The sequence below is a fragment of the Coloeus monedula genome, assembly GCF_965178545.1.
Source record: "Coloeus monedula genome assembly, chromosome: 13".
NCBI classification, from domain to species: domain Eukaryota; kingdom Metazoa; phylum Chordata; class Aves; order Passeriformes; family Corvidae; genus Coloeus; species Coloeus monedula.
Window position 1 is genome coordinate 12,444,254 of NC_138793.1, and position 24,899 is coordinate 12,469,152.

The 24,899-nt window shown below is 42.5% G+C and overlaps 1 protein-coding gene and 1 long non-coding RNA gene across 7 annotated transcripts in view; one reads left to right on the plus strand and one right to left on the minus strand.

The window, feature by feature from the left end:
- The window catches only part of PHAF1 (phagophore assembly factor 1), a 60,921-nt gene extending 40,167 nt beyond the window's left edge, over positions 1–20,754 (minus strand). For 5 of the 6 annotated variants that reach the window (XM_082290131.1, XM_082290133.1, XM_082290132.1 and 2 more), the window contains exons 1-6: positions 20,222–20,570; positions 15,355–15,437; positions 11,457–11,540; positions 6,756–6,799; positions 6,383–6,462; positions 1,806–1,900 (exon numbers count right to left, since the gene is read on the minus strand). In XM_082290131.1, coding sequence (XP_082146257.1) covers positions 1,806–1,900; positions 6,383–6,462; positions 6,756–6,799; positions 11,457–11,540; positions 15,355–15,437; positions 20,222–20,285 — 450 coding nt within the window. In that variant the 5' untranslated portion in view covers positions 20,286–20,570. Of the gene's footprint in view, positions 1–1,805; positions 1,901–6,382; positions 6,463–6,755; positions 6,800–11,456; positions 11,541–15,354; positions 15,438–20,221; positions 20,571–20,727 lie in introns of those variants that run through there. The other variant, XM_082290130.1, reaches the window with a different exon arrangement.
- Positions 20,173–24,485, plus strand: LOC309577880. Its single transcript, XR_014226789.1, has 3 exons — positions 20,173–20,226; positions 21,906–22,062; positions 24,362–24,485. It is a non-coding gene; the product is annotated as an uncharacterized lncRNA (long non-coding RNA).
- Positions 24,486–24,899: the final 414 nt, after the last annotated feature.

The following is a 24,899-nucleotide window of genomic DNA, read 5'->3' on the forward strand; positions in this document are numbered from 1 at the left end:
ACCTATCTTTGTCACAAGTAGTCAACAAAAACAAGATGCACAATATGCAAACTGTTACCTGGTCTACTTTAGCAGGACATCACATAAGGTAAACACACACACATGAAAAATTCTTAGGAAAAAAACTAACCCAGAACAATGACTTTCACTGCTGTAGGTATTAAGAAGGGAACCTCCACTACTTAGTAAATCTAGAGATGTCCCGATTTCAATTCTCTTCCTGAATTTGCCTAGAACATTAATACCTCTTGCTTTTTACAGTAGTCAGACTTCAAATCACTGAAGTGAGAAAAGGTTTTCACGTTCTCCTCACTTGCAGCTTGTTTCCAGCTATACAATAAACTCTAAACTTTTCTTCAGTTTTTCCATTTCCATAAGCAGAAGATTACACTTAGTGTAAGCTACTTAAGCTAAGTAGCTTAGCATTCCCATACAATCTTCCCTGAACTTGACAGATTTTGACATACTCAAATTTGACTTCACTCTGCAATCTTTTCTAATGTTTGTCTCTAAAAATCTCCACAAATACTTGTCTTTCCTAGGGACTGTTTCATACTACTCTGTTTCCTAAACAATCCTACTGCTGCCTATTCCTGGGGAGACTTTGGCATTACACTCTGCAAACAATATTTTACTAATCTGACCAGAACACTGAATGAGACACTTAGAGAATGCAAAATTATTTTCTCCACTGTTCTAGCACTTTTGTTTTAATATTTTGTACTTTCAGGTAGTCCTGCAAGAAGCAGGGAGTTGGACTCAATGATCCCTACAGGTCCCTTCCAACTTGAGATATTTTATGATCTTTCCAAATCTTTGGTGTAACAATTGACTTCCTCAGTAGCTTGGCCATTTCATTCATCAATGCCCTGGGAACTCTTGCATGAAAAGAAACTACTCCTTGTTGGGTCATTCTTTTTGTTTGGTTTACTAGGTTTCTATTCACCTTCCAATCTGAAACCCAACTGACCTTCCCCTACTGCTAAACAATAACTTCCCCTGGTTACCCCTGTGACATGTCAGCCACAACCACTAAAGCACTAGGCTGTGACAAAGAACATGTGTCATCATGTTGGTTGATTTCTTCCCCTTTGTTTTGGCTCTTTATATGCTCCTTTATTTTAATACCATGCTTTTTAACTGATAAACCCAGATTATACAACTGAGAGCTTTTCCATCCTCACACAAAACAAGTTACACATACATTTTTGTTAGTACAGAAGAAAACTACACAGGACCTGATCTTGTTTCCATTTTAGACAGTGATTTACAAAGATTTCAGAGAATGCAGTAATGCATTTAATTATTCAGTAACTCATCCAAACATTTGGTGAATATGCAAACAGGCATTACAAAAAAACCTCACTCATTTGGCTTGCTAAAAGCACTCATACTGAAGGACACTTAAGATGAAAATGTGTTTTATGAAGTCTATCCTACTTTAGTTGCATAATCACTTTGATGAGATTCAAAAACATCTGATAAAAGAACAGCCTCCCAGTAGATTGCTTAATATTTATGTATTTGCATAGACAGCACTCATATTTTTAGAGGACTCCCTTCACCAACAGTTCATGATGCAAGCAAAACCCCTGAGCACATGCCTTTTGCCAACAGGAAGTAAATTTTTAACTTTGAGATGGTTACATAGCATTAATAAGAACACAACTGAGGGGTTCAATTCCTTCCAAATTACTGGTTTCTTTTGCTTGCAAAAGACAGCAAAACACAATTAGGTGATACTTTGCAAGTACCATAGAGGTACTTGCAAAAAGACCATCCATTAACTAAGAATGATTGCTCACCTCGTACTTCGGGGTTTCAGTCCAGGAGTCTAACTGAAAAGAAAACGACAGTCCTCTGAAATTGAGGTGAAAGAGTTGCTCAGCTGAGTTATACACTAAAAGGGAAAAGAAAGAAAAAACAGAGTTACCAAAATAATCTAAGAATTCTCCAGTTGATATCTAACAGCACCTTCATCACCTCAATGAATTTGTTACATCTGAGAATGCAGGAGGAACACAAATTACACAGGACAGTAACAGCTTTACTTTTAATTTGATGCAGTAAAAGCACAGCAATAAGAGAAACCATAAATTCATTACAGTTGCCTCTGCAAGCCTGCAGGCACTACCCTATCCCTAACAACACAATTATACAGTATGACAGAATCAATTATACCTTAATATCTCTAAAGTAGTTTAAATAGCCACTACTAGTACAAAACAATTCTGTTCAGTGTTATGTAAAACATTGTACAGTATTAACCAGAAAGTCTTTGAGAGAGATGTGCACAGAACACTGATAATTTCCTCTTTCACACCACGGGGCAGCACAAAACGGGAGTTCAAAGAAGAGCTCACCCTGCGACCTGCACTTCCACCTCTCCTCCCAAGAGGAGCTCCCATGCCCCAATCAGCTCCATGCATTCCCAGGTAACAGCACAAGGAGGAAATGCTTCAGACACACAGGTCCTGGGCCATTTATAATGCTAATTAAAAATAGCATCACCAGAAACAGCAGCCAACCAGTCAGCTCCGAAAAAGAGCACTAATAAATTAGAGCACGCACAGACTTCCAGCTGTCACCACATCACGAGATGTCCTGATTCATTGCAATCAATTGCACAACATCAACTACAAACAACAATAAATGTCGTCACAGCACTTACTCTAACAAGACATACTGTTTTCTGAGACTGTGGAAAGATTAAAAAACAATCCCAAAGACTGAGAACTTGGGAACTGTTTTGGGATTGATTTTACAAATTTCAATCTGTGCCCTGTAGCCACTGGGGGAACAGACTGTTCTCATAACACACAGGAGCTGACAGCTTGAAAACACCAGGGGCTAAAAACAATAAACTCTCTAACAAGAGAAGCTGCTTTCTTCCATTTTACCAAAGGAATACCAAAGGTTCAACATTCCCTTTTTTCTTAAAATGTTATATTTAAAATGACATAGCATAGAGAGAAAATGCATATAAAGAAATATTTTATTCTCTCCCTCCCACAGTGTCTTTCAAATATTCAACTTGAAAGACATATCACAAGGTATCTGGACAGTGCCAGGCCACCCAGGATAGAAAAATAATAGTTGAGCAATAAGCATTAAGCTTTCAAAAGACATCGTTTGCCTCTTCTGCAGAATGTGCTGGCTAAGAGTCTTTTCCACGCTTGTCACTGAAAGGAAAACGTGTGGAGAGAGAAAAATGTTTTGATCGGCAGGAAAATTACACAAATCGCTGTCATGTGATAAATTATGATACATCTTTTCCAAAGGCCACAGCCAGCTGGAGAATTATTTTTCCCCTAGTCATGCCAAGCGTGATATCTGATTATACAAATCGCATCAGTTCCCATCCCCTGCAATGTTTGTTGATGCTTAGGTTTAAAGGGCAAGGAATTTTTTTATTCTTGGGAAGTTCTCTCATGTCTCCCTCAAAACCATAGATTACAACCACATGACTGAACAAGTAAGGCTTTTTTTAATTATTATTTTTAACATTTTTTTACCAAACAGGTACCCTGCTAATTCCATTCAAAATTGCTGATAGAAGCAAAAAGACTGCTTCTTTGCTGCTGCACTCTGAGTGGGGGAAAGGGAGGAGGTTTGCCTTCCAGGAAGGCAGCAGAGTATGACCAGCTGGGAAATATTTCTGTAGAGCTGGAAGGACAAAGCCACCAACAGCAGTAAGGCTGCAAAATGGACACAGCTTTAATAAAAGCAGAGGCAGATCCAAAAGTCAGTTCTTACAGGAATCAAGCACAAGACTTTTCTGGCACCTTAGGGGAGCGTGGGCCACTGCTGAAGTCGAGTTAGAGAGCTAGAACACGGGAACCCCCTCCAGCCTTGCAAGGCCCCTGTGGTAGGAGGGAAGGAGGTCTTCTTCTTCTACCTTATGACTTGAGTTGAACCCCACAGCCCTGATCCTTGCTGAACGGCACTTCGGCACAAAGCCACATCCATGAGGACTCAGGACAGGATGTGGTTTCAATAGAGCCACTGGCAAAAGCAAGCACTTCCCAGCAGGAGGTCAGGTCAGAAAATCATGGAAATGTGGGATAAAAATCTTGGCTTTGATGAAGCTGTTGACCTCCAAAGTGGTTGTATTTCAGTAAGCCCCATGACAAAGGTACTGCAATGTTTCAAACTAATGTTAGCCAAAAAGTAATGAAGCTGGTTGATTTTTCTGATGACTCTTCTTTTTTAAAACCACTGATCTGGCAAAACCAAAAATGCTCACTGAAGGTCGGTTTCAACACAAAACTGTTGCTAACCTTTTGAAATTTATTTTGAAACTACCACTGTATCCTGTTGCAGGAAAGTTCTGCTGCAACCACCTTGGTTTTAAGTGAAAGACAACATTTTGAGTGAAATTCTAGTGGAGGTTAACAGATAAACAACAAAATACTTTTGAAGTGCTTGGGGGTTTGGACAGAGAAGTAAAGGGATGGTTATGTTCCCTTCATTCATGAAAACATTTGGTACTTTGGTCACATGAGGAGGAAGGTTTCTCCTCCCACCCCACCTCCAATTTTTGTGGGACATGAAAACACAATCACCATCACTCCCACATGCTGAAAACCATTCTGGTTTTTTGCCTTTTCTGTTTCAGAAAACACAAAGGAAAAAAAGAGTTATCAAAAACTTGTGTTGCATAATACAGTTCAAACTGGTTGTGACAGGCAGCTTAATACAGAGCATTTACTTCTGCTAAGTAGGCTGTTAATGCAAGAAGTATTTTTCCAATGAGGAAACTTGAATAAGCAAATGCACGAGTGAAATGGTAATAGAGGCCAACATTTTAATAAATACATTTTCTTATCTACATGTCACTAGATGAAAAGATGTTATGAAAAACTATCACCAGATGAAGCAAGCGTGCAAGTTTTCTTAATTGAATATGACAGGTGCACAAGATCTGCAAATTCAGCACAAGGACACGTGGTGCCAAACTATGTTTTTAAGTGCTTGCATACTATTTTATGCAGTAATAAAACATGCTATCACTACCACAGGCAATGCTTATGGCTAGATATGTATTTTTAAAGCTCATAATATCACAATTTTGGAAGTGCTCCACCTCTAAATATTTGCAAATAAACTATCATCATGGAACAAATAAAAACTATAAGCCACCCAGGACATGGAAGCACTTTTACCCTTCTTAACTTCTACAGTCTCTTGTATATACCATTTCCATAATCAATTTAACCATACATTTCAGAGTTTCTGTCTAAGAGGAACTGTTAATGTCAGGACCAAAATTTAAAAAGGCTAATTCTGGTCCTTGGGGTATTACAGCTAGAAATGCTCCAAGCTTCATTTATCTCAATCTGATATTCATGTGCTACTAGAGGCTTTTATGCAGTGACACTGATCTACCCACATGGCCCTCCCCAGTTAATAAATCCTGTTCTGTAATGTGCAAGAGATTGTCTGCAGAGAGCAGAGACAAAGGCTGGGTATGCAGTCACCATCCATCACAAAGAACACTCGCCTGTTTGGGATCAGCCTGACTACTGCAAATGGGCAGACTTAAGCTAAAAATAGAAAATGAGGCTCTGAAAATGATATCTTGACTATATGGAGTTAATGTTCTTCCTTGCTGTGCCAGTTTGTGGCTCCATTTCTTGAAAGTTCCCGGGCAGTTTAATTATAAATATGCTCTTCAAAGTTTCACCACTGGCTTATTTTCATAGCCTAACAACCCCCTGAAATACACTCTTTATTTTCATATATAAACAAGGAGCTTAAAGATAGTCTTTCTCCTGCTGCAGAGGTGGTGAACAGCCAAGTGGCTGTGCAAGAGTCAGCGTGGGTTCAGCCAGGTTAAACAAACTTGTCCTGGTTCTGCTCATGCTGCACATAGACTGACTTCACACCTCCCCAGCTCAGATTTGATCCTGCCTAGCAGGGGTATAACCACGTTCACAGAGCACGGAGACTGAGCGAACAGCCCTGGGTGACTCTGCACAGAGATCAGCTCAAATGTCTGTGCTCATGGGATACACAATGCCTAAGGATGCTTGAGAGCTGACCGTGCTTAAGGATGTGTAACAACAACAGCATCAACAACAAAGCTCACAGTTTTCTGGTACTGGCAGTTCAAAACAGATCATTACTGACATCTGAATACACCACTCTGTGCCAGTGACTCTCTGCCTCACCATTCCACTTTTAAAAGAGAGTCACAATTGAACTGACAGTACATTTTACATGATTTCCCAGCTATAAGAATACGACCATTCTGGAACACAGCTTCACATCCTATGACAACAGAACTGCCTACACATTGCTCTAGGCAGACATACTGGAAAGGTTTCCTAGAAAGAAGTCTGTCAGGCTAGGTGTGCCTCTCAGAATTTTTTTGGCTTACCTCCTGGATGTGTTGCTCCAAATGACTGATCAATTTGTTCTATGGTTGGAGCAATTGCCTGAGAGTTAAAATGGACACCACTGAAAAAGAAAACAAAATTAATCTGCCTGAAGGAAACCAAACAGATGCTACAAACATTTACTAATGGCAATACCACATTTAAATTGTAAGAAGTCTCCAAGACTGAAGAGTAAACTGGTAATTTAACTGAGTGCTATGTTCAAGAAAGAATGATTATGCACATTACTTTATAACAGCTATTTTTGATTTTTAAAAAGAATAATTGAAAAAATGAATTCAGGATTTTAAAAAAAAGGAATAAAACCAGCCACTCTAACCAAGAGGAAATCATGGGAGGTCTTAAATCACTTACCAATATTTTAACTTCACCTTAGTCAAGTCATAAACTTCAATCACCTGAAACACAGGAAACAGAAACATTGCCATAGTTCAGACATTTGCAAATCATTAGAGGCAAATCCTTGTCAAACGGCAAGACTAGCTAGTGCTGTTTCCTCCCCTTCTTATAGAACTCTGCCAAGATAAACCTCAGTGTCAGAGATCAAACTTCAAAAACTGACTCAGCAACTGCACATCTGAAATAAGGACTGAACAACTCTGGGTTCAGGAGAGAACCCCCATATCCCATGTACATCAGCACTGCCTCCAGGAAGAAATATTTTCACTGACACATCAGTATTTTGATTTCTACAAAGTTTACTCTTAAATTCAAAGAAAAGCAATAGCAAGGATTAGCTAATTAGGGAATCCCCTGATTAATGTCAAACAGTGGGCCATTCCTTGGGTTGCTCCTATTACCCTGAAGAATGCCTGTGCAAGGCACCAAGTTCTAACACTGACTGCACTGCTGTAACTTTCCAGCTCTTCTAAAGTAAAAGATGAACACAGCAAGACTTAGTAGTGGTATTCAATTTCAATTATACATAAGGTATCTTGCAACCTCGTCAAGCATTAGAGAGGACAATCAGAAGAGCAGGCCACAAAGAATCAGGGCAAGCCATCATACCCAGTTCTGATAGTTACTAAATCTTGTAGACCTTACTGAATATTCCAAGGAGCCTTCCTCTCCGCAGAAAATATTAGATACGGATCCTTTGTTCTGAATACATCACTGCAAACATGCCTCTGTGACTGATGTCATATGATTTTTATGACTGTCACTGGATTTTGAGGCTACACTGGGCTTTAAGCAGATGATTTTTGGCAAGTAGCCATGGACAAATGCAAGCTTCTTCCATCCTACATACATGTTCCAATGTCAGCAGAAAAAGAAAATACGTACAGCTCATAACCACTCTAAAGAAAAGGTAAAACACAATTTTGTTTTGTAAAATCCTCCAACAAATCATTGGCAAATTCTGACAGGACTCACTCTGCAGTGAGAGAATAAAGCAGAACTTCCCAGGGAGCTTGCTACCAAGTGTGGCTTTAAAGCCTAAAAATATCACCAGCTGAGAAGGAAGTCTTGGTTTTGGGAGATGCCCAGCAAATAACCCTAAATAAAACAACTTGCAATGTTTAAACCACTACCTCTATATATATATTTAGAAAAAAAAAAGTCAACATTTAATTGCATTTCAGAATATAAGCAACAAGTAGGGCACAAAGCAAGTAACAAACTTAAATTTGGCAGAACCAACATAAGAGAACAAATACATTTGTCTTCTTAATGAAATACACTTGGAATTATGCTTCTTGGAAAAACCTGGTTATCTAGTATTTTAAATCAAGTGCAGCTGACATGTCCAGATTTCCTTCACTGTTAAAGCCTATTAAAAAACAAAGGCTACTTTCATGAAAAGCTAGGACTGATTTTACTTTATTTTTTTAGTGATCTTGCACATCTTTTCCCTCCACAAAATTTTTTCTGAAAATAGAGAGGACCAGCCCCGCCCCAGATCTTGTTTTGCAGCCACTACTGAAGTACACTGGGCACCCTCCTGAAGTTCTACTGAACAAACTGCACAGCAGAAGACAAAAGGATGAGCTGAACAACCAGGAGCAGTGCACAAGGAATTGCAGTGGCACAAATGTGGTTCCCCCCCAAGAGAAACACCCTGACAGCAGCCAACAGGCACCAGTTTGCCAACAGTCCTGTTCCCATGATTCAGATCAACTCAGGTCAACATTTCTTTTTACCAACATCAGAGGAATGAACAAGTGCAACTTAGCAAAAATTAATGGCAAAGGATCTCGTAAGTCATGAGAGTCATAATGAAGAATAGGCCAGAGCACTAGAAAAAAATTTATTTTCTAAATCACAGCAGCTACGCTGACAAAAGGATCAGTGTGATTCTATGTGCAAAGAACATAAACTGAGAAGACCAAGGACTGTTCAGTGATGGGTTTACTACACAGGCAGAAGACAGTTGCTCTAAATGAGGAACAGCTGATGTTTCCTAATATTCCCTGTTTTGATAATTACTACTAAGACTTATAAAAATGTTCATATGTGTATGACCAGCAATAACAGACCAATGCTGTGAAACCCAACTCTTTCTCCACCTCAGAAGGAGCACACGTGAGAGACCTTGATGCTAAAATTCCTTCCAGAACCTGATCCTGGATCTACCAATTCACATTAGCAACACCTCCTGCAATGCTTTGGCTACTGAAGGCAAGTCTTTCCCCCTTCTTCCTGAAAAAAGGGAGGAAACTTCTTAGGAATATTGCTAAGTTTATTCCTGCACCAGCTTCCTTGGAATTGTCAAGACTTTCCATCTTAGTAGCCTGTACTTCAATCTCTTTCACAGCCAAATTTACTAGCAAGTGTGTTTTAAGAAAACAACACACAAAGACAAGAAAGCCCGCCTGATTTTTCCAGTTTTGCTGCTGCTGAGCAACACTGAAAACACAGAGTCACACCATCTTAAAAACAGGCATTACTTACTTTACACCTACAGTATCCTTTAACAAGTCCTGTTGCTCACCTCTGAACTGATCCCATCGAATTTCTTCTAGAAAGCTTTCTGAACACTTTTACAAGTATAAGTTTTCATAGCACTGTATGCATTTACACAGCTTGACTATTCATATTTCAAACAAACAGAAGTGTCACTAGACCACTGAACCACAACATAACAGAAGAAATTGTTTTTCCTGTATTTTTTTATTTTTGAAACAAACCTAGAAACACACACCAGAAGAGTTTGGGGGTTCTATTTTTTCTTTTAAACTAGTTTTTAAACACATTATGGAGAAAGGCGAGAAAAGCTCTTGCTTAGTTCTTAGCACACTGGGTGTGACAAAATCAGACCCTCAGAAACTGGAGGTGAAGAGACAAGGTATACACTACTTACAGCACCTCAAAAACACTGCAGGATTGCAACATTTCCCAAAGAAGTCAGTAAGGAAGCCATATACTAGAAATGATTATGCCAGTTTTGAGTTCAGTCTCCTTCAGAATTACATACAGTTGGAAAGATTTCATACAGCTGACAAAGAATTTTCAAGATACTCTCTTAAAAATTGTAAATGCACATACACAGTCTGAATAAATAAATTCAAAAACATGTCAAAACCAAGAATACCATTATTACAGAATGACTTCATGAACAGAAACTACCATAAGGCAATTACAAACAGAAATCTGGGAAAAGAAGTCTTCAGTTGTCCCACAGCTGAGCTCAATTTGAACTGAGAATTTTCCTCAAAATGTGTATTTTATAATTAATATTAAAAAATTTTACAAAAATACAAGCATACCATGGTGTTACAGGCTATTCTTAGAGAAATAAGTACTTCCAACAACTAATCTGGGTTGCTATTCAACAATTTCATATGTATGAAGTACACAAAGAGCTTAAGTTTCAGCTGATGATAGCACATGCTACTCTCCTACGGTAATTTTGGGGATAAAGCAATGGCTGAACTCTGGAGACTAATATTTTTCTTCTGGTTTTATTTTAGATGTGAGTAAAGGGCAGAGGGCTCCACCTACCACTCTTCCAAACCCTGGAAGTATGGATGTGAGCACCATATTCCAGACTTACCTAAACGATAAGCATTCAATTTTTTTAGTATCACATTTAACTCCACACTTCCGCTTTCAAGCGTTATGCAACACAGCAGTTAGAGCAGTTCACTCTCACCCAATTAGCCAATCAACACCTAAACACTTCTGTCACAGAGAAATTTACACCCACCAGGTGAGAACCAGTGACAACTGTTCAGCACAGCTGGTCTGGCTGAAAGGATCATCCTGAATAACTAAGAAGTTACACACAGATATTTTAAAGGCTTCAGTTAAGAGGTTTTCAAAATTTTGTACTCATGTAGTCATACTTCTACAGTCCCACAGCTGCCCATTTTGTATGAATAAAAAATACCACTTCCATTACAAGATACCTTGCAAGGATAAATGCCACGGGAAGGTAGTGACCAGCCTGCCTTTTATTTTGCATCTTAACTACACTAAGCATCCTTGAGAGATGCAGATCAACTCCTGGTCACCTAAAAGCATAAAAGCAGAATTGAAGACATCAATTGCAGGAACCAAAACTCATCCAGAACAAACTGAAATCAGTGCAGGAGGCAGCTGCTCACAAGATGCATGGACATGGCTTTCTGGGGGGAATCACACACTCACAGCCACAGAAGTACTCTGCAAAGCTAACTTAAATGAAAACTATGAATAGGAGGAAGTTCAACTCCATAAATAAAATGGCAGCCCACATAAAGGAACAACCTGGGCATAAAACAACACTGTCTGGTTTCCATTAATGATGATCTGATTTCAAATCCAAGGCCTAGCTCTAGTAAGGGCCTCGTGCAGCTCCTGTGCACCTTGAGACAAGATGGGCAAGCGAGACCACACTGCACCATCACACTCCTGTGGCACTTGTACAGTCCCCAGAACAAAGGTAAGGTGTCTTACTTCCATAAACAAAGATTTAAATCCCACAGAAGAACTGCAGTTCAAAATCACAAGAGAGCACTTTATGTAAGACTAATTAAATATCTAAATGAGCCACATACTTATGCTCTGTTAAGTGTCAATATATCCCAGGGTTTTGGTTTGCAATGTCTGTTTGCAAGAGGGATGTTTTATTACCTTAAGTCTCTGATTGAAAGCATCAAACAGCAGTTTGATTCCATCCTGAGTCAGGTTAAGGATGAGGTCATGGCTAAGAGGTGACTGTAAAACAAAGAAAAGCTGTTAGGCTTTTAATTTCAAGACTTCTTTGTAAAGATAGGTATCACTGTAAAAGTATAAACTGGTTACTTTGGAAAAACAAAAGTGTCTCAGAAAACAATCATTTGTTCAATTAATAAGCATAACTAAAATATGTTTGGCCAAACCTCTCAACCCCTTCAGTTTCCTTATGAAAAAAACCAGAAGTGCCTGTGTAATATCTGTGCCCTGCAAGAACTCCTACAAGGGTACTTTGTCCATTACTGTAAGTGGGGGAAAGAACAAAAAAACAAAACCAAAAAACTCGAAACAATATAACTCCCAATCCCATTAAAAACAAACAAACCAGCCAGAAACCAACAAAACCCCACCCCGAAAATTAACACTCCCAGTTTAGCATCAGAGACATCATCTAGGGACAGCCTCTGTTGCATTCTTGGTGCACAAAAATACCAAGTCTCACATCAGAACCAGGCATGTGCTTGACAAAAAGATGGCTTTCCACTTCAAAACTCAAACTGTCACAGTCTTTTTCAGGCCTCAAAAGGAAGGCTTCAGACTCTTATGTTGTGAATTTAGGTTTCCTTAGTTACTGTGAATCATAACAACTAAAGGCTTAATTTGCAGTCTGCTGGAGTCAATAGGAGACATTCCACTGGCTTTCCTGGTGTCTGCATAGGCTCTGCGCCCTCTCAGTCTGCTGGGTCACTGGGGAAGCTGCTCTCTGCTCAACCAGTGCAATTCACACAGACACAGTCACTTGGCCCCAGTTCAGCTTTTTGATCATGTACCATCTAAAGCACATTTGCTTCAAAATGCTCTATCCCCCACAGCTGTCTCCTCAGAGGAGAAAAAAGGTTGAATGGCAGGCAGGCAGCAAGATTCATGGCCTAGAACTGCACCAGGCAGTTTCCTAGCAAAAGACAGAATAGGGACGGACAACTGGGGCAAATAAAGGCTTCTGAAGTGGGCAGCCACACCATACAAGCCCTTTCATGAATTAAGCATAAGCTACCTTACTTTGCTCTACTGGGAGAAGATGTGGGGTTTGACTGTCAGAAGTCCAATTCTCATCCTCAATTTTCTCACATCAGCACTGTCTTCTAGCCTTGACACTTTCTGAGCATTTTCACGTGCACGTCCCACCCCTTCCCAAACCATATACTGAAGTAATCAGATCCTAGACTTCACAACACTAGGTGAAAACAAGCCATGGGGCTTTCCATTCCCTGTGATGCAGATTTCCTGTTCCTCTGGATCACTGCAGTAGCTTTTCCTGAAGCTGGTTCAGTTTGAGCTCATCTTTCCTGAACACCAGTGATCTAGTGGGTAAACTGTCTCCTAAATGAAACTTTCACAACATTTCACACAGTGGCATCAATACCTCACTCTTGCTGACAAATTTTATGGTTCTGTATAGAACTGAAGCAGCACTGCAACAGAACTATAAGCTTGAGATAAAAAGATCTAATGTTGATCCTGACAGTCTTTTTCTAATCCCTTATAAATCTCATTTAGAAAGGCTACAGATAGAGCAAAAAAAACTTGTAATCTTGCATTCAAACACACCAGCAGAGCTGTTCTGCTATGGGATATGCTCTGCATTTCACTGGTTTCTAAACAAAGTTTTCATGAGGTTATTCCAAAATTAATGAGAGCATTACAAGTACTTTTGAGTGGGTGGAAAAAAAACCCCAAACATCTGAGGAAAAGCCTGATAATTAGTACAGCAAATAACTTCTGGTTTATGCTAGCTTATTTTCTAATACATGGAAAGATTCAAGGGCACAAATTTAGTTCATGTGACTTTTAATACACAAAATAGAACCTCAAGTATGAAAGATGATGCCAAGAAGCAACAGGAGAGTTCTTCCTGAAGGAAGCACCACAGATGTGCAGTTATATTGCTAAGCAACATAAAGATGCAGGAAAAACTGTTATCACTGAACAATCCCATCAACCAAAATCCAGAGGAAGAAGCTTAGGAAAACAAAGGCAATTAGTACCCCACTTAAACTGACCAAAAAGGAGTTAAAATTCTTTTATTCACAGAAAAGGATTCATCAAGCTTTTTTTGGCACAGTTTAGGCATCCCATTTATGTCAAGTTAAAGAGAGCACCGTGGGCAGATCTAATTGCATTTAATTGCCATATAAATTTTTGAAAGGAAATACTCACTGCTGGAGTTCCAGGATCAGAAATTCAGTGCTTTAGACGCAACAGCTTTAAATAACATTTGATCACTGTGCTCAAAGGCATTCTTTTACAAGGCAAAGAGGAAAAACATGAAGGCTGTTCAGGTACAGTTTAGCTAGATAGAAGTTGTGCATGGCAAAGTTAATTTTAAAGCTTTGAATCTTCTAAGAGCTGAGTTCTTTGTGCTCAGCTGCTAATGAAATGCATGGCACTCTGCATGAGGGTGAGGACAGAGCCAGACAGTCAAATGCAGGCCCTGAGTGGTGTGTGAAAAAAAATATCAGGCACTGAATTGCAATAATATACAGAAAAAAATATAACCAGTAGAACTATTCCAGAAAGTTGAGAACTACTATTTTGTTACACTATGCAGATGCTAAAACATCTTTATATTTATTACATTTTGGGAAAACAAAAAACCCAAACCACTAAACCTGCCTTTGGCAGACAGAAGTTCAGTGCACACAGTCAAGAACAATGTAACTTCCCAAGAGGTATAAGAAACCACCTCTGCTTGCTAGCACTGAACCATTAATCCTTCCATAATTCTACAATCTGACTGGAACAGGAATCTCATCATTTATCTAAACAACCCTAGAAATAATTCAAATGCACTGTGGTGCACTAAAAACCTCCAAAGAATACAAAAACAAGGAATGTGCTCACTGCCCGACGGATGCTCCCATGCATTAATCACAAGGAGCCAGATTTGCAATTCAGTCATCATAAAACCCATAAATCCACATAAAGTGAAACAAAAAAAAGGATAATTCATTTAATAACATGAAATATGTATCCAGTACTGAACACCAGAGTCAAGGTTGTTCTTAGCCATTCAGTGTTCACTGCAAATGCACAAGGCCTGAATCCTTGTTTTGATACAAACTAACATTGTACAGACTATGCCTTTTTCCTAAAGGAGAGAGCTGTAATTTGCAACATATGAATATCATCCCCTTATTAACATGCATTGCACATAAAACATCTGGAGAGTCACAATCCTCCTTCGTCCTACCTCCCCTTACATTTCCATCAGAATAACACATTTTACTTGATCTAGCAGAAGGGTTTTGCTTCTAGTCCCCTTCTTGATGGAAGTCAAACATCAGGAACATAATGCTGCTTTATGAAGAATTATTAAATCTACATCTACAGCTGGTTTAAATCACGGCATCTACTTTCTGCAGACAATACTGCAGATGCAGAGAAAAGGTATGGAAGGTTTTTCACGGGGTTCATCACCACTGGACCAAACACAAAAGCAGAAAGTAATGAGTGATTCAGTTCTTTAAACTGCAGCAACACTTCAAAATGATGAAGTAAATAGACTAGAATTAAATTGTCCAGCTAATTACATAACATTTCACTTCTTAAAGGAAAAACTATGCCACTCCTCCACTGCATATACAAAACTGACAGCTGTTAAATCACTGCGCTGCTGTGCTGAGGATTATTACATCTGACATGAAATTTATAAAAGCTACATCTCTGATGTGGTGGCAATAATTTGGTGTAATTCAATTTCAAATAGCCCTGCAACTCATACAATATGTACATTAGCACAAAGCATGTCTTAATTCACCATGAGGTGCACTTCCTGCCCAGCCAATGCACTACTCACCTGCTCACTGTAGAGAACCTGGACGTTTTTGATAATGCGACAGTGTTTCTGAAGAATTGCTACAGCCTGAGCCAACGGCATTCCTGGAAATAAAAACAGGTGCATTTCTTCAGTGCAGAGAGCAGCTAACAGAGATTTTTAACAGCAAGGTTACACATGAGGTAACCAAACCACCGTCAGCAAACACTGAGTTACAACAGAAAGGTATGTGGTCAACAAACAAGCCGACTTAACTCATGGTATCAGCACAGACCTGGTGTTTGGAAACAGAACAGTCATTGTTTGTCTACCAGTTGTTAGGCACAGATGAAAAAAGTATCTCTAGACACAAAATTAAACAGCAAAGTTCAGGCAGAAAAAACAAAGAGCTTGCCAGAGCCTGGGCACAAAATTTTCTGCTTTTTGGGGTCTACAATCCAATAACTGATAACACAGCCCATATCAAACTCCACTAGAGCTGGCTAGAGCACTCCTCTACACATTCAATAGGCTCCTGAAACACTTTTTATGGCACACACTTTTATTAACCTTGATAAAGTACTGGGTATCCATACCAGACAGATACAAATACTAACATAGAGCAATGATTCTCCTTAGACCTAACAGGCTACATTAACTGCTGATATGGTTGTATTTATGTCAAGGAAGAAATTTTATCTTCTCAGTTTACAGACAAGATACACATACTAAAAAATTTGGTTCAATTGAGGCAACACACTTACAGCCATTCAGCCTCTCATACAATTTCAAGGGCTTTTTTTTTCTTTCCTCAGTGTATATCTTATCTTTACAACTATAAATTTTTGAAAGCAGAATGGAACAGCTGATTCTGCAGAAAAAATAGCACCACACCATCCCATCATTTATCACACTAAAAACCTTCGTTGCCTTTCCAAGTGAAATGTGATCACATTCCTGGATTCAAAGCAGGCATTTACAAAGCGGGGTTATGAGCTCATAATTGTGAAGTTTTATTTTCATACTAATTGCTGCAAGTCAATTTAGATCAGTTATCTGACACTTTATTTCCATTCCTTGCCCTGTCCTTTTCTATTTCTAGTTTTTAAATGTTAAGAAAGTTGCCTTGATTAGGGAAAATTTACTTCTACACTTTTAATACATTCAAAACTTTTACTTACTAGCTACACCTCTCAAACTCAGACAGTATGTCATGTTTCAAAGCACCTTTTAGATATTATCTACAGTATCAAAGTGAGAAAACTCTCTCCCTTTCCATTTATAACTATTTATAACATACACATCTAGCTCACCATGGGTACTGCTTTAAAGTAATACTACCATAACACTAAAAAAACCCCCCAAAAATATCATTCTCTTTGTCGTGTCCATATAGTGCAGCTTTGCTGAAATGATGAAATTAAGTTTTGGTGAAACAGATGTACAGATTAGAACTACAATGATTCAATTTGCAAATACCATATATAAGTGTCTGCAAAACTGGTTTTCACCTCATCCCACAATCTTGGGGACAATTTGGTTTGCAGCTAGAAATTATACATCAGTTGATGATATTAAGACAAAAAGAAGAATTATTATTTTAGTAACAGTAATGAAATTAAAATGTAGAGCCACATAATAAAGCAGCACTGTTTCCTATTATCTAGGAAGTAGCAGTTGCCTTGTAGTCCAGGCAGCTGAGTTTGAAGATGACAGTTATTATGTATTAATATTTTCAAAATGGAACAGAAACATAAATGGCAGCAAGGAGCTATGATCAAAGATGCTGCTGTAAAAATTCCACATTTCTTAACCTAGTAAAAAGTATGAATCCAGAAAAAGAGTAAGGTTGACTGAAGAGTATAAAACCCATGTCGTCAGTCAGCATTCATAAAAGACTTGCAGAGCTAAGACCACGAGCTCATTTAAAAAATAAACCAGTGGCACAGGCTGAAGCCCAGCCAGCACAGCTGACAGGGTCCATACTGACAGTGCCAGCAGCCCATGAGGATTCAGTAAAAAAGCACCCGGTTCAAGTAGTGCAGAAACACCAAGTTCAGGCTGTAGTTCGATGCAAACTGATGCAATCTCGAGCTGGTAAGTGTGCAAACAGATGGCTCATGTGACTCTCTTACTCACAGCTTTCTCAGGCTGCAAGCAAATGGACATGGACTGACTTGGTCCAGTTTTCAGCAACTGAGAATCAAGCAGATTTGGCCATGCAGCTGCTTAGCAAAGCTACAGTGAGCAACCCAAATTCTCCAAGAACAGTTTACAGGACCCAAAATGTGTTGAACAGCCAGTATCCTCCCTTTGCCTCCATTTGCAGAAAGTCAAAGGAGGAATAAAAAAATTGATTCTTTTTCTTCAGTCTTCTCACACACAACATCCCCTTTTTCCTCAACATTCGTCAGCCTTTGCAGTCAAAGAGGAAAACAAAGAATTCTTTTTCCTTTGCTCATCAGTCAGGGGGAATGGGGAAGCAAACATGGTTTCCAGCACATCAGACAGTCAACCAAACTGAGCCATGGCAGTAATGCCCACAAAGACCAGTGCTAGGGCTCTTCTATCACCGATCTTTCCCTTTTCTAAATGCTGGATTGATACAAGCGGCACAAGACAGTTAGTTCTCTCACATACACTGGTCAGGAGCATCATGGCTTGAAGCATCAGCCTATGCTAAGACTGTGTGTCTTGAAGGGATGAGGGTAGAGCAGTGAATAAAGATTAAGAGAAAAATACAAGAAAATCTAAGATGAATCATAACGCATTAAATAAAGATAAGTGAAACTCGGTAGGAAAAGAAAGTATAAAGTGCCAGAGAAATGCAAGTATGCCTTAAAAATTATACATCTCAAGCACTAACAATACAGCTACAGGCACTACAGAACAAGTATTTAATTGTTCTCCTTTAAAACAGCAGGAATGTAGCCCAAGAGGTGCAGTGGCACAGGTATCTAAACTCAGTCTTGGTTAAATTTTTTTTGCTCTAGTCACACAGTGAGTCAACACTGGAGCCAGAAACAGAATCCAAAAAGTCATGTACAAAATTTTCCTGGCATTTCCCTTCAGTCATCTCCATTGTGGGCACAGTACTGGAAGCCAGAGTCAGCAGCAGTTCAGGAATACTGCCATTAGTTCTGCTAAGAGCAGAGCTAAACAAATAATGAGTAGAACACTGCTGGCAGCGAGAGTCCCATTTACACCAGCACTACCAGCCCCGCTGCCACGAACACAGCTGAACCAGCTTTGTCAGCAGGGACAATCTTCACACAACATCGCTGGTGCAGGACAAAGTTAAGTATCCTAATACCTAGTCAGCCTCTCTACACCAGCAGGTCATGCTAATTATATATTAGACACATCACGTGGTGGCTATGTTTACTCCAAGAAATACAGCGGAGTTTCCTCCCTCTCACATCTATGCGTGTGTGTGCGTGCACATAGACAGAGACACTGTAAAATTTTAACCATGAGACTGCATTAACAGGCTTTCCTTGGGAAAAGGAAAAACATTTTCTCTTTCCTTTTTTTGTTTTGATAAGGAGAATGGAGGGAAGCCAGTTCTCTGTATTTATGAAGACTGTCAGGATATGCAGTTGGAGATTGATTTTCCCCAGGTAACACAGGCACTAAAGGATGGCAGAAGGTCACACAAAGCCGAGAGCACAGAACGTTTAGGGTACAAGGATTTCACCAAGATTTCAAACGGTTGGACCTGAGGTGCTATAATTAGCCTCCAAAAGCCATTTAGCCTTGTCTGTAACCACCAAGTTGTACTTGACTGAAGTCACAGCAGCATAAACAGCCCTTTGTGTTTGATGGGTTTCATATTAATTACTCCACGGCACAGCACCACTCCTTTGGTCCAACCCTAGTTCAGGGCAACTGTGTAACAGCGTCTTCAAGAAACAGTCTGTCCCCTCTGTTCCCTTTAAGGAACAGTCTGTCTTGTCACAGGTGACAAGAGCAGCAGCCCAAATGTAACTCAAGTTCAGGCAGACACAGCTGACACACAGTGCCTTGTTTACATTTGCCCAACTCCTATGACCATTAACTTTACACAGAGCTACAGCAATGATGGGATAGGGAGATAAAGAGTCCAACACTGATATGTCACACAGCCACTCAGAAAAGGTGACACCTACGGTATTTTCTGGAAGTTTTAAGGACTACCAATATCTGCTTGAAAACACAGGTCACCCAAAGAATCAACACCATCTCATTTCAACTGCACATTTAAGTGTCCTGCCGGAGCACCAGCCAAATTTGCATCAGCTGGGGGAAAGTTCTCGCTCATCACAGTAAGCAGAGCAATAACTGGTAGGGAAGGACTACTCAGCGAGATGAAAAATACAAATGATATGGGGGAAAAACACTTGTTATCTAACCCTGACAAGGTATCTCCAAAGTTAACTTTCTCCACTATTTCACAGCCCAACAACAACAAAAAGAACTTGTGAAACTCGATTCATGTTTATGAAGGGTTTGTACAGAAAAGCACAGCATTTATAGTAAGTATCAGTGCACAGTTGAAGCTGCCAATATCACCTGACACACATTCAGGTGACAATCAGCACATTCATGCTTCCTCTTTTAGGAGTTATTTAAAAGAATGACTAGTCTTAGGTGGCAAGACAAAGAAAGCAAACGAGCACATGAAAGCACACAAGCAGATAAAGCACAAGCTAGCACGCAAAAGCTAAAGATGAAACTATAAACTACAAGGGAATCCTTAAAGCTCGTACTTTGGTATTTTTAGCGACAGAGAAGGGTGAGCTTTGGCTCTCGCTCCCTTTCTCTCTCCAACTCCCCGAAAGCGCTGGGAGAATCCTTATGGACGCCGGATGCCGAGAGGACCCGCATCACCCCACTCACGCACAGGGCCGGGGGGAAGGAACACACTTACCTAAGGTGAACTCCCATTGCTCGTTCCCCAGAGACCGCTCGGGCACCACCTCCAGATCTAGCATTGGCTCAGGTAGCGCGGAGGCCGCGGGCTCGCACGGCGGGTCACCGGGTCGCTGCGCCGGACCCCTGCGGGAGGGACGCGCAGGGAAGCGGGAGGGAAGCTCGCAGCCCGAGCCCGGCCCCGCCACCGCCCCCTGAGGGGACTCGCCGCCCCCAGCCCCCGGGGGCAGCGCCGGGTCACAGCGGGGCCCCCGCGCCGGGCTGCGAGGGGGGAGGCGCGGCCTCCGCCGCTACAGCAACCAACCGGCCGCCCCTCCCCGCCCCGCGGCCCCGCCGCCCGCGCCCCCCGCCCGCTCGCCCCGCCCGGTCCCGGAGCGCGGGCGGCCGCGGCCCCGCCGGGGCAGGGGAGCGGCTGCGGCCCCGCCGCTCGTCCCGGCGGCCCCGGCCCGTCCTGAGGGGCCGGGGGGGCTCCGACCCCCCCCGCGCCGCTGGGCCGCGACTCACCTCACTTGCGGCTGCTGAAAAAGTGCTTTGCAGCTGTCGTCAGGCGCCACCGCGCGGGGGCGGGGCAAGGGCGGGGCCGGGGAGGTGCGCCCCGCCCCCCGGCCGCGGGCGAGGGGGGAAGGCGTCGGCTTGGCGAGGGGGAGCTCGCGGGTTCGAGTCCCGCCCCGGCCTCGCCGCCAGATGAGGATCCGACCCAGAGCAGCAGCCCCGGTTACATCCGACACGAGCACCTCGGGATTCAGAGCAAAATAACCAACCCAAGCCACAGCCCAGGTGCATCCAGTTTGTCCAGTTGAAAGGCCAGAGTGCAGCAAAGAGGAGTTAAGGAGAAATTAGTCAGTGGCACGAGCAAAGTTACCGGAATGAGCTCGGGAATGACTCAGTAAGGAAGAAAGGAGTAACGAGGTCATTGGCTTTGCAGTGTTGTCTGAGCAAACAGGGGCGCTGCCACCCCAGAGTTGTGACCCTAGGAAAGCCCACATTTCCCTTGGGACAGGGCTCGCCGCGCAGGAACCTGCTTTGGTCACACCCAAAGACCCCGGGTGCCAGAAACACCCACAGAGCTGGGGAGGAAACTGAGCTCTCCCAGTATGCCAGGATGTGCCACCACCTGGGACAACCCACATCAGACCAGCCTTCGTTTTTATGGTGGAAACTTGATCCAAGATGAAAGGCACCAGGTCAAGCATTGCCCAAATAAGCAGAGAACTAAAAGAGAAAAACTAAGGATATGGACCCATGCCATGCTCACACAAAGTGACACCTCCCTGGGGTAGGGCTGCACAAGTGATGGAAATTCAAGAGGGTGCAGACGGTGTGGAAGCAGCTGTAACTCCTTCTGCTGGCAGGTTGAGGCTCCAGGAGGGGCAGAGAGTGGGGGGGAGATGCATTTTTTCCATATTTATTTGAGAGTGGTAGCAGAAAAGTGTCTCCTTGGGTAATACCCATCTTCTGTCTCCTCTCCTCCACTGCATCCCTCCGGGTGGTGACCCCACACCCCATCCCTGTGCCCACCATGTCCCAGCAAGGTCTGCAGTAGGGCAACCCCATCACATGGAATGTCCCACAGCAGGACAGAAAACATCAGTAAAGTACAGACAGCCCAACACAGAAGTTTAGGGGTTGAACATTTTTTAAAAAAATAGTCAAACGTAATTTCAGCTACATTTGCACTGCAGCTCCTTCCCACAGGCAGAGCAAGCCATCGCTGGCAGGGGGAATCAAAGCATTAAAAAGAAATCCCAGTCACGTTTGGGAGCAGGACCTCGGCCAGGCTCTGCTCTGAACACCACACCTCTCAGCATCTCTCTTCAGGTCACAGAGCTGTCAAAGCAGGTGAGATTTTAATGTACATGGTGTGGAGCAAGCCCCAGGGAAATTAGTTTTCCCTTGAAGTCAGCTGCATGTTGCTCTATTTATTATTCATGCCTTGCTTGCTTTTGTTTTTTTGATCCAAGCATCGTGACATCTTAATATGCTGAAAAGCACAGAGGTGCTGCCAATGTTTCCCCTTCACTCCAGCCCTCTGACATATCTTTATTGGCTCAAAAACAGAAATTAGCCTTTCCTCTCTGGGGAGCAGGGGCTAATCCTTAGGAGCCATTTGGCTCTCTCCAGCTCACTATAGAGGTATGAAATATATATACTTGTATATATACAGTATTTATATATAAATTCATATTGTGACACCCATAACGAATGTACTTGAGAGAATAAACATGTAGCTAGAAATCTTGCATACCTCATTCATTTAACAGAACACAAAGCACAGCACCTACTTTTAAGCAGGTCCATGGCACATGCAGCCCTCAGGTTGAGGTCCTGGGTAGAAAACAGGTGGGTGCAGATCAACTGGGCTTTGCAGAAACCCTTCTCCACCTCATTTCTGTGTTTGGTGATGCCCTTGGAATGCTCAGTACTGCACACTGGGGGATGCAACAGTCTGGGCTTTCATTAAAGAAGATTCAGCATCCTTTGTAAGAGAGTACCACAAGTACAAGCTGAATTCACTAAGGAGAATAAAGGCCAAGTACACTTGCAGAAAAAAAATTATTTCTGAGTGTGCCTCTCCCCTGCCACCCATTTTCATGCATCAACCCAAATCCCACACTAAGTGGAGAAAGGCTGGGTGCTGCCAGGTCTGGGGGTTTGTTCTTTAAAACACTCACCAGTGCATTGATGAGGGGCTGTCACCTCATCCCCGAGCTTCAAATACAGCCCTGATGTTACGGGGACGGCAGAGCGCAGTTGCCATGGGCAGTAAAGGGCAGTGGCACCCTACAGGGCTGGGTGTTTTCTGGTCAACTGCAGTGACTGTCCAGGGTGAGGAGGGAAGTCCCAGGCAGGAGCACAGATGAACAATAAATCCCAGCTGGCTGAAAATCCCATCATCCATCCCTGAAGGAGGACAAGTGCAAGATGAGATGGAGCACCTCCTTGCACCCATGCCCACCACGGAGCTCAAGCCCCCTCCTTTCCTGGGCGCAGGAAATCTCCCCCCATGCACCTAGGGCATCCTGCCTGGATTTCCAGACCAGCTGGTTCCCTTTCAGACCACATTCCTCCTTCTATCAGCCAAGACAAGTAAAGAAGAAACCAAATCCCAAGTCACAGAAGGCAGAACCACCCCCCCCCCCCCCAAGGCTGTGTGCATGGCTGCTGTCTGGCTGTACCACCGAAGGAGAGCAGCTCCAGGGTTGCTTTGAGCCTCTGGTTTCAGTAGCAGTGGGAGTGGGTGGTTTGCACAGGTGATCACCAGCTCCAGAGAGAAGCTAGAAACCCCCAGCCAGGGTCAGCCCCATCTCTGCTGGACACATCCCTCCTGGCTTGCTCCTGTCTCCTGGAGAACCTCTCCCAGCTGGAAATCCAGCTGCAAGCGGGGTTAGGTAATTATTTGTTTGCACAGCTGAGCCAGCAGTTAGAAAATTCCCATGATGAAAATTCCCAGATCCCCCAACACATTTTCTTCCCCAAACCCATCAAGCACCCGTGAGCTGCTCATGGACACAGGGATGTTTTCCCCCTTGGACACAGGGGCTGGGAGCAGCTGGTATCCACAGGGGTGCTGGGATGGAGGTTCTTTGTGTGTCCCCACCACAGAGCCAGAGTGCCAAAAGTCCCAAGTGGGGACCAATGCGGGCAGCTGAAATCAAACCCCCCAGAGTGACTGGAGGAGCCCCCTGAGCTCCCCAGTGACTCCAGGCAGGGTGGCACTTTTAAGGCAGATTGGGCAAAGCACCATCATTTTGGCAACTGCTCATGACAGCCAAAATTTAAATTTTGAAAGAATAAAATTACCCTTCTCACTCTCCAGATTATGGAGCACTTCTTGGAAAATTCAGCCCCAGGGCTCAGGAAGCAATGCACAGCTTTCTGAAAATCGTAATCAATTTTTAAAGCCTAGCTCAGTTGTTAACCTTTCTGACTGAATGAATGGCAGTGGGTGCATCCATCGGAGACAACCCAGCTTCCTCTACCAAAGCCTTACAATGCTATCACATTTTGGGGTGAGATCAGCAGCTGTGGGAGATTAATGGATTTTTACCGACATTTTCTAAAATTTTTCTGATTTTTTTTTTTTTACTTAATTTTTTTACAAATTCCGCGCATCTGCGGGGCGATGTTCGCTGAGAAGAGCTGGGCTTTTCAATCCAGTCGGTTAAAAGAAAGCGGAAAATTGCAAAAGTCACCAGGAGGGACCAAAACTCCCCGGGGCTCGCAGGCGTGGGATGCAGCCGTGCGCAGAGCGAAGGAGAGCTGCCCTCTCCCGATCGGATTCAAGAGCAGCACAGATCGGGTCTGTAAGGAAATCTGCCCTGGGGCTGCTCGTACAAATGGCTTGGAAGCAAGACACCAGCCTTGGCAGCACTGATTCAGTCGGAGGAAAGCTATTTGCTATAAAGCTCTGAAATTGCTCTGATTTTTTTGGAGGTGCGTTTCCTGCTGCGGGGCTCTGGGTTGGCACTTAGGAATGGATCCAAACAGCGTTGGCAGCTCCAGGAGGGAACCTTGCACTCTGAAAGGGGGGGTTATCCCACCTCTTCAGGGGTTTTTATCCCGCAGCCAAGGGTTTCGGGTCCCACCGAGTTGGGCGGTGCCGCATCGGTGCCAGGCTGGGGGTCCCCGGGCGAGCAGGGTCTGGCAGTACCGAACCCGGAGCTTCCCAGGGGAGA